The sequence below is a fragment of the Lepeophtheirus salmonis genome, chromosome 8, assembly GCF_016086655.4.
Source record: "Lepeophtheirus salmonis chromosome 8, UVic_Lsal_1.4, whole genome shotgun sequence".
In the NCBI taxonomy this organism is placed as follows: Eukaryota; Metazoa; Arthropoda; class Copepoda; order Siphonostomatoida; family Caligidae; genus Lepeophtheirus; species Lepeophtheirus salmonis.
Genome location: NC_052138.2, coordinates 2,453,594 through 2,464,553, shown reverse-complemented (window position 1 = coordinate 2,464,553; position 10,960 = coordinate 2,453,594). Strand labels below are relative to the sequence as shown.

Sequence of the window (10,960 nt, the reverse complement as noted above, 5' to 3'; positions counted from 1 at the left end):
TTCTATTGGAGAAAAATATTTCTATATTCATTAATGATCTTTTTGCAAACACAACATAGTAGTAAGGGGTTCAAATGTAGTTCAAATCTACCGCCGACACGTTTCTAAGTACCCCTTCTAATATGCTATGATGCGTCCAGATCCACAGGTAATGTAGATGAGCTGCTGTGCCCCAAGGTAAGTTAGATTCTTCTGCCGCCACTTCCCTGAGTATCCAGAAACCCTCCTAATATCTCAAAATACACCTCCGCCTCGGGTTTAACATAAGAAGTCCTTGGATAAGAGACCGTTTAAAATCTACTCTCTACGTGATTCTAAGGACCAAAGATCCCTTCTAATATGCTATAATGCCACAGGTTGTGTATATGAACTGCTGCGCCCCAAAGTAGGGCAAATCCTTCAACTACCGCTTCCCTGAGCATCAAAGAACCTTTCTAATATCCAAAATACATCCCGGCATTCAGGTTGTACAGGGGAAGTGCTGGGCCAAAAGTCACTTAAACAATACCGCCGCTTTCCAAGCATCAAGAATCTCTTCTAACATGCCCTGATATACCCAGGTACACGGGTTGTCCCTTAAAATTGAATATGTATAATATTCTTCTAATATATTTATTTTACTTAATAAAAACTTAATGCTTAAAACTTAACCACATACTACTATGTTGTGCTTACAAAATGATCATTAATGAATATAAAAATATTTTTTCTCCAATAGAATACTCAACAATACCTATTTATCATTCTATCATTTTAAATAGATTTAAAATATTCAATCATATATATATCAATAAATTTAATATCATTTTTCGGCGAAATGCCCCAGTTGGTCCTTCAGCGAAACACCCGTTTGGCAAATTGTACTTTGGGAAAATTTACATTAGCCAAATTGTCCTTTGGAAAAAATATTTTCTCCCAATTGTCCTAAACCCCATTTGATTAACAGCATTAAGTGGAAGATATGGAAGATCTCGTCATAGCTCATTCCCAAGTCAAGAAGCCCCTACACACGATCTCTTTTAGCTAGGACACGCTGTACAAGATGTGGACTCAAAAATTTCAAAAACCGTTTTCACTGCTACATATTTTTATTTTGTTTCATTTTTATGGCAAACTTTTGAAGTAAGGTATAAATTTGGAATTTCATGGTATTAAGCTACTACCACATGCGTGTGTTTGGTATAAATAATTCGTAGAGAGGTGATTGAGAACGGAGCTCTACATGTACATTTCCATAGATTATTTCAAATATTACCCATTCGTATTGTATGATCTCTACCAACTACGATTTCATCAAAAGCAGTAGTTCTTAACATTTCTTTCTGTAACTAGGTACAACTTTATTCTACTTCAACTTTTCTAAATTATACCATTAAGACAAGTCGTTTTTAACATTGTTTCTTCTATTATGTGAGTTGTAGAAAATATGACCTGCCCATTATTTAAAAAAAAAGAAAACGAAAATGAACGTGGTTACCCTTAATAATTTGAAGAATAATTGGTGCTTAGAAACGCGACAACGGTAGAGTTTAAACCACCTTAGAGTCCAGCACTTCACATGTACAACCTGAGGGGATGGATGTATATTTGGATATTATAAGGGTTTTTGAATGCTCAAGGAAGCGGCGGGTGAAAAATTCAACTTGCATTGGGAGCCAAGAGCTCATCTACACACCTGTGTTTGTGTTCCAGCATATTCGAGGGTGGAGTTTAAACTACTTAGAGGCACAGTACTTTAACTGTAAAACTTGAGAGCCGGGATGTACTTTTGAATATTACAAGAGTTGTTGGAATCTTAAAAAATCTACGACGATGGAATTTGACCTACCTCAGGGTCCAGCCGTTAACTTGCAAAACCTGTGTGTTAAAGCATATTATAAAATGGTCATAAATGCTTTGAAACACGGTGGCAGTGGATTTTAAACTGATTTGGGGGCCCAGTGCTTCACCTGTACAACCTGTGGGCAGGGGATATTAAATGGTGTATTTCATGGCAAGTTTCTTCATCATTCAATCATTTTTATTTTTATTTTTTTTAGATTTTTTTTGTGCATTTTCGCATCAAAAACACATACCTTTAAAAAAACCTTTGAGACACGGAGAGTCGATGTTGTTTTACGAAAAAAAAATCAAATTATTTAGAAAAAACAAACTTACCGTCCAGAGCCCAGGAATCTGTCCTGATCAGAATGAAATATAGCCCTAGATAAACAACTCCATATTCTGAACAACTTTTATCTTATGTCTAAAATCTGTCTCTGTTTAAGAAATAAACACCCTGGATATGGGTTTTTGTTATAGGACATACGTCATCAAGTATAATATTATATTATTAATACATAGATTTGTTACATTATAAGTATTACTTTGCTCCATAAAATAAAAATGATGATGAAACTAAAAACTTATGTAGATATTACATGATTTAGTATGAATTAGTGTCTATCCATCAATTAAATATTATTCTTTCCTGCGGTACGAATAATCACGTCATGTATTTGGATATGTGGTGGGGTTGACATGATGTACAAAAGCGTGTTCACGACTTCTTGGGGTGTCAACGACGTCATTGTGGTTCTGACAGTCTCTTTAAGGGCTTCAAGTTCTTGTGGAGACTTGTCTTTGTACATGGCAGAGATGAACTCCGTGTCCACTAAACCAGGAGATATGGCAGCAATGCGGATATTATTCGCAGGTTCCATTAGACTAATCTATGATAAATTAAAAACAGGGGAATAGAATTTGAATTAAGGATGATGATTGATTCATTTACCTCTTTTCGCCACATCTCCAAAAGAGCTTTATTTGTTATCTTTGTTGCAGAATAGAAATTTAAGTACTCCATGCTAGGAGACGGATGATTGTGACTAAAAACACTGTTGATCATAATAATTTGCCCATCATTAATATTAAACTCCTTGAATTGTTTTATCGCCAACTGTGTGGCCAGGGATGTGGAAATAACGTTCACATTCATCATTCTATTCCAAGACTCGGGATTCCCTTCCATAAGGGTTTGACTCGTTGACATTCCTGCATTACAAATGCAAGCATCCAGATGGCCAAGATCTTTGTGAGCCTTAATCCAATCGAACATGGCGTAAATTTCACTCATATTAGAGAGGTCGCATTTGTACTCTATGATGCGTACTCCATGCTCTTTGTTTAGCTCCTGGATTTTTTCCACACGACGTCCACATCCAACAACTTTCATACCCTAAGTTCATATATATTTTATCTCTCATTAGTGAGTGATTTCATCTAAAATGTTTTATTTCATTTTATATTTACGTTCTTTGCCAATTCCACGGCTATGGATGCTCCTATCCCTGAGGTGGCTCCTGTTACAAGGGCAACTCTTCCACTCCACCTTTCCATGTCTTAGTTTTAGTTGGTAATCAAATTATATGCTCTAGGCTCAAATGATGATTAGTTTAGTAATGAAACAGAACTGATTCTTTTTCAGGTAGATCATCCAACTTAAATAGCTTTATTCGATTCGAGTGAGCGGAGAGACATCATTTAGGTATGTTATAAAATGCCGATTTACGGTGCGTAAAAAAATTTCAGAAGGCGTGCACGGAAGTCTATAAGTATTTTGGGGATCCCCATAATCATTACTTAAATAGTGTAAATCAATTTAACGTCATTTATATTGGATCTAGATAAATTTTTAATCTTTCACCTAGTCTAATTTTTTTCATAGGTTGTTTTGTTTAATTGTACCCTTAGCTTTAAAATAAGTCAGCTCAATGTAACCTTCAAAATTACTAATGAGTTGTAATGGATCAAGTAAAAGGTATGATGGAGGTTTGCACATTGCTTTTTCTAGTATTTTGAAAAGTTGACGACTTATTTGTTGAATAAAAGTACATAAATTGTAACCCGATATTAGCACCATCAATCTTCATTACTGCGTAATATCTAAGTACTTAGTCTTAATATTTTTTTATTTTTTTTCAATTGTATTTAATTAAAAGTAACATTTTTTTACACTGTACTCTGTAATTCCTAAAAATTTGAATAAATTATTTGTATGTTTAAGAAAGTTGTGTTGTTTTATTGAAATATCATATAAGATCACAAATATTGATGTAGGGTCTAATATAAACAGGGATAAAGGGATGAAATTTGGATGATAAATTGGTCATAACTTCCTTAATATTGAAGCTAGAGACATGATTTGGGTATCAAAATGTATTTTACTATTATCTACTAAATAAAACAGGGTTCAAAAGGGAAATATTGAATTAGAAAAATATTCTAACATACCTAAATCATTGTATGATTACACTAGCACATAATTTGATAAATCACTTTATTTTGAGGTGGGTTGGCAATTAGAGAATTTGTAGCCTAAAGGAAGAAACTTTTACATAATATTAGAGTTTATTCCTTCAAGCTGTTACTTTTTAGAAATGTAACAATACATTTATTTTATCATTCATGATACGATATTTATGTATTAACAACAATATTATGATATATCGATACTTTACACACCCGATTTCTGTACAAAGCTTGAAAATAAAAAGTATGATATGATACACTAGTCCAACGATTTCTTAGCATATTAATTTGATTATTGTCTATTGTTATATTAACTTATCTGATATTGAATAAAGATAATGATTAGCTTGGAAAGTATTGATTCAGATTGGGATTGATGCGGTAGGTTCGAAACAGAAGAGTCAGAACTCTGTCAAAACATTTAATTTATGATGATTTAAAAAGATCTTTCCAACGGAGCATTCCAATATATCATCCTGACCCGTGATAGGAATTCATATATCTCATTTGGAGAGAGGCCAAACTTGACCTGGGCTTGAAATTGAAAAAATTGTCTTCACACCACTTTGGTCTTGATTCTTCCATGCTTCCTTATAAGGCTCTTGGTATCTTCCTTCATCTTTTAAATATTTATAAGGCAACCCTTGGAGCAGGGGACGATCCAGGGGGATCTTGTCATAACTCATTCCCGTATCAAGAAGGGCCCCTCCATTCTTAATGATGGTTTCAATATGAGCACTAACAAAAGCACAGCTGGCCTTGATGAAGTTGTTCCACTCATCCGTGATCATGGCGTTCAAGGCATCGAACTTCGGGTGAGAAGTCTTGTTCTTCTTATCCTCCAAGACGCACCATACAGTAAAGTCCATGGGGAACGTGCTCTTCAACCATGGCTAGACATGGTACCTGATGACCTTGAAGTGAACGTCCATGCTGACTTTCTCGTTGGCCATGAAAATGTATAGAAGTATCTTGCTCCAGTCGGACGCAACGATGCCGATGACCATGACCTGAGCTGAATGTTTGGTATCGAAGGTTCCCTTGAACAGAGCTCTTGATTCATCTAAGACGCAATCATTTCTACTGTTGATAACAGCGTCCACTGTGATGATCTTCTTGTCGGAGATCGACTTGTGCGCAGGAGGAGATCGTACATACTCTGCTCTTTTGCTTGTAGCTCAAATATTTTTGACTGCACAAAAAGAAAAGAAACATTAAATTGTAGCTTTGTTTCAGCTCTTTCAAATGGCTCAAATTACAAAATTGTCAGACTTTTAGAACTGAGGCTAGAAAACCTCAAAGAGGATTCTAATTTTTGAGTCCTAAGTCTGTATATTGAGGGCCAAAGAAATTGTTCAGGATTTGAAAACGATTAAATTTCGATTTACGGTCCGAAATATCAGTCCAAATCCTTATAGAGCAAAATCACTTAACCCTTAAATATTTTTCGTTGCTCATATGCAACCTAGCCAAAAATGGTTTTTTAAAATATTATTTAACGAAAATATGTGTCAAACTGCAATTTTTTTTTTCACCTTGAAACACCCAATCACTAAGTGTGAACAGATGATGGTAAGATTTTGGATAAAAAATTAGGTGAAGTGGATAATTATAAATTAGAAAGAAAAACCATCTTTCTTCTTCATTACATTACTTCAATATAACGTTTTACTCTAGAAAAAAAATGTGATTTAAGGGTCAAGAAATACGTAAGATACGTTATAGGTTGTTAATAAACGAATATTGTGCAAGGTATATTTTTTGGAATTTCATGGTATTAAGCTACTACCACATGCGTGTGTTTGGTATAAATAATTCGTAGAGAGGTGATTGAGAACGGAGCTCTACATGTACATTTCCATAGATTATTTCAAATATTACACATTCGTATTGTATGATCTCTACCAACTACGATTTCATCAAAAGCAGTAGTTCTTAACATTTCTTTCTGTACCTAGGTACAACTTTATTCTACTTCAACTTTTCTAAATTATACCATTAAGACAAGTCGTTTTTAACATTGTTCCTTCCATTACGTGAGTTGTAGAAAATATGACCTGCCGACTATGTTAAAAAAAGAAAACGGAAATGAACCCTTAAAAATTTGAAGAATGATTGGTGCTTAGAAACGCGACAACAGTAGAGTTTAAACTACTTTAGGGTCCAGCACTTCACCTGTACAACCTGAGGGGATGGATGTATATTTGGATATTATAAGGATTCTTGAATGCTCGAAAAAATATAACCTACCAAGTTTTCAATGAATTCTGGATTGTCAAAAATTCAAAATGAAGCATTTACGGGCTACAAAATAATTTGTCATTGTTTTAATAATCAAACAATATCAAACATGGGTTTTTAAGAAAAACAATTCAAAAATAGAAACTTGCATTGGGAGCCAAGAACTCATCTAAAAATCACCTGTGTTTGTGTTCATCATCAGCATATAAAAAAAAACAATGCCAAAGGAAAGATGAATAAATAGTTTTTAAACTACTTAGAGGCACAAAGATACCAATTTAACTTTTATAAAATTTAAAATTCTAAACTAAAACGATTTACTATAAGCTATCATTACAAAGTCTATTGTAAAACCTCCTTGTATACATCATTTTGTTCTTTTCTGTCCAATTGATGCAAATATAATATAATCTGCACCCCGTTTTGACACTCTTGACCATCTGAAAATACTGATTTCTGACAATATAAAGCAATGTTTTCCAAAACTTTGACCTTGTGATTTATTTATTGGCATTGCCATTGCTAACTTGTCATGTTTCTTCTTCAACCATAATGAAGATTGAAGATACATGCTAAAGTACACACGCCCATTCTCTTCCGAAAACCCTTTTTTAATTCGTATTTAATATACGTTCTCCCTTTTTCTGACTGTATAATAATTTGTGTATGGACTTTGAATTTTTTTGGTAGATTTTCAAAACTGAAACTGGGGGAATCCATCTTGTTTTATGAAGAAAAAAAATCATCTTATTAAAGAAAAATATCCTGAGCCCCCAGTGACAAGGAATCTGGTCTGACCAGAATTAAACATAGCTTTTCTTACGTAATTCAGAATTAGAAACAACTTTTATTTTGTGTCTAAAGTCTGAATTTGTCGCCATTTTGGAAATAAATGTGTTGTATCATTGTTTTTCTAAGGGGGGCGTAGATCACACACACTCATACACACAAATAAATTATTTTAATAATTTGTAAAATTATCGCCTTTGGCCTTGACTCTTTTCCGAGATTCCTTCCAGAGGCAGAACATCAGCTCGAATTTTGTATTATAGGAGAATCTTTTGATGTGTTGCTCAACTGTACTCTACACAATGAAATTCAACCACCAGGTTAATGTTTTATTTACAGTGTAGCATTGAGCAGAGTCATAATCTACTCTCGACTATTCCAGTTCTTTCCTTACTTTCCAGAGAAAAAGGAAGTTTAAGGGTGTCCACAGGGAGAGGGCAGGAGCTGCAGACCCCCCCCAAATTGTGAAAAAAAAATTCAATTTAAAATTTAATTTTTGAAATTTTTTTCTGGATTTTTGAAAAAATTTTCGGAAAATTTTATATTTTAATTTTCTGTGAATAGCTATGGATTTTTGAAATTTTTTCCGAAAAATGTAATATTAAGAATTTTTTTCAAAAAATATTAATTATTAAATTTAATTTTTCAAAAAAAAATGTAAAAAATTTTATATTTTGAATTATATTGTAGAAATTTTTTCGAAAAAATTCCATTCTTTGTGAACAGCTCTGGGTTTTTGAATTTTTTTCCCACAAAATTTATTTTTTTGAGAATAACAAAAGATTTTTGAAATTTTTTTCCTCACATTTATATCCTTTTCTCCTTCCTCTCTTGTCACTAGGATAATGTATAGAGGGGTGGGCTGGAGGGCCTGTAGTCCCTTCCCTCCAAAATAAAGGAATTTTTGCTTTATAATATAACTTTTTTTCTAAAACATTTAATATTTTGAATTTTTGGTCGATAGCTATGGATTTTACAAAAAAAATTAATTTCTTGTGAATAAATGTGATTTTGTTATTCGAAAAAATTTAGTATTTGAAATTATATTTTTGAATTTTTTTTTTCCAAAAATTTAACTTTTTCTGAACAACTGTAAATTTTTGAAATTTTGTTCGAAAAAATTTAATATTTGAAATTTCATTTTTGAATTTTTGTTTCAAAAATTTAACTTTTTGTGAATAGCTGTGGATTTTTCAAATTTTTCCGAAAAATTTAATATTTGAAATTTAATTTTTTTCATTGTTTTCCGAAAAATTTAATTTTTTGTGAATTGCTATGGTTTTAAATTTCTTTTTCAAAAAAAAATTTAAAAACCAAGCAAAAAAAAAATATATATATATAACCCTTAGGACACCCCTGGTATATTACAATTTTTTTCAAAATTATTTCAGAAATCTTTAGCTCATGCATGACTGGGTCCATAGTGAAGTCAATCACTTAAACCAACCACCTCAAGCTTCAACCACGCTCTTAACCTGGCCTTGAACCTGGCATAGGCCTTCATGAAGAACTCCTTGTGATTGTTCATGGTGGGCAATGCCTCAAGAATGGAACTCCACAAAGAATCAACAATATTATGTGCACGCTTATTAGACTCCCTCCTAGAATTGGAAGATAAAATGGGATGACTTGTTGCCAAGAGATCTGGCTGAGAGATGGTTACAATGGAAACGTGTATTAAGACTTCTTCAATCCTTTACAGTTCCTAGATGTGTCATGAAAACCAATTTTAGTTATAAAGATGCTGAGTTCATTTATCATATACCTTGGCTTGATATATTGGAGGTATGAATTCAGAGTCCTAGATAAACAAATTCGAGAATTTGAGTCCTCTAGGTAACTACGTAATGCAGCCTGTTTGTTTCTCTTTGGACAAGAAATAAGGTTTATGAATAGAAGAATACCACAGTTCTTTTTCAATTTTTATCTAACTGTACTGAGCTTTACAGTTTTCCTCGGAGTCTCCAACGACTCGACTTTTTAATACCTCTCCGAATCCTCTCAGTGTTTTGTCACACCATTGCCAACTACCTCTTCTTCTGACACATCCTGGATCATAACGAAATGGAAATCACTACTCTTGCCTAATATTATGCAAATGCTTGGACGTCAATTCAAGAGTCTTGTTGAATATGAACAACCCATCAGTCTAATGATATTATAATTGATAAAGGAGAATTAAGTGATTAGCATTTCTTCCATTGGAACCGCTGTCGTGTTTGTTTATTTTTATTTTATCCATTGGTATCCATAAAAAAATTTGCGTGTAATTTTCATCTTTATTTGAATATTATTATACATCTTTGAAAGACTATAATGTTATTCCCACCCAATCGTTATTAACTTTGATTTCCGTCTATATGGTTCTTTCACGGCAGAATATGACTTTGAATCGTAAAAATATCCTAAAAACCTCCTTTTTCTTTTTAAAAGACTCCAAAGACCAAAAATGGATTTGTTAAAGGTTTCAAATGTCATTTTCGTGTTTTATGAACTAAAATAATTTCATACCAAAGATAACTTTGTTGAACATGTCTATTTTATTACAGGTGTGTTCTTATAATATTAAAATAAATATTGATTTTTTTTTGTCCACTACAGGTAGAAGCCCCCTAGGTTTAAACATAGGTTATTCTTTACTATCATAATATAGACTAACCTATGTTTAAAAAAGATCCTTAACTTCTTTTATTGATTGACCATTTGAAAAATAATTGCTCCATAAAATTAGAAAATCAATACTTCAAAAAAGGTACATTCTTGTCCATTCCAATCCATCGGTACACCCTTAGCAGGGGTGTCTGCAGGATTATTTATATATATATTAGGAGAGGCTTGGTTTTTGGATTTTTTTTTGAAAAAAAAATCAAAAATCCAAAGCTGTTCATAAAAAATGAAATTGGGAAAATTATTTAAATTTCTTGGAAAAAAAATTCAAGTAAAAAGGAAAAATTCTTTAATTTGGGGTGGGGGTCTACAGCCCTTCCATGCATTCCCTGCTGACACTCCAGCCTAGTTATATTAATATAACAATTGATATAAATACTTACATTCTACAATATTGAAGGAGAGCCCTTATAGTGACTTTCTTCTCTACCTTTAAGAATACCTGATGACTGTATGATATTAATAAATATTTAGAGTCCCTTCAATGAGAAAAAAACCATGAGTGAGTATCGGAGTAGTCTAGAGAAATATGGGATTTATTTTGATGACTTAAATCGACTCAAAGTCCTAGATGAGGCCACTGGAAGTCAGGCTCTTGAGCTCAAAGACACTTGCTATAACTTTCTCTCCTCCGTGAGTGACTTCCAGACAATTGCAGGTAGCTTCATTAAGATATTTGACTCCCTATCGAATCAAGTTGAGAAAGAAAAGATTTACACGATAGGACTCCGAAACTTGCTTCAATCCTACTCCAAGCATCGGGAGCTTGAAGTGCAACAGCTCTCATCTCTCATAAGAGAGAAGCAACACCAATATGAGCGTCTTCGTGTGGAATATGAGGCTTTTAAGAAGTTGGAGTCTAATCAAGTTGAGTTTATGGAGCAATTTGTTCTTCAAAAATAGGTATCTGCTCTCTTCCAAGTCTCGATCTTTGCTCAAGATGTGAATAATTAGCTAGGAATTGCTATTATAG

At 33.1% G+C, this 10,960-nt stretch overlaps 1 protein-coding gene across 1 annotated transcript; it reads right to left on the bottom strand.

Annotated features, from left to right (window-relative positions):
• Positions 1–2,289: 2,289 nt before the first annotated feature.
• LOC121123209 (dehydrogenase/reductase SDR family member 11) lies at positions 2,290–3,461 on the bottom strand. The gene is made up of 3 exons (XM_040718342.2): positions 3,292–3,461; positions 2,774–3,217; positions 2,290–2,711 (listed from the first exon to the last, which is right to left on the bottom strand). The coding sequence occupies exons 1-3, from the start codon at positions 3,376–3,378 to the stop codon at positions 2,454–2,456; spliced, it is 789 nt and encodes a 262-aa protein (XP_040574276.1). The 5' UTR covers positions 3,379–3,461; the 3' UTR covers positions 2,290–2,453.
• Positions 3,462–10,960: the final 7,499 nt, after the last annotated feature.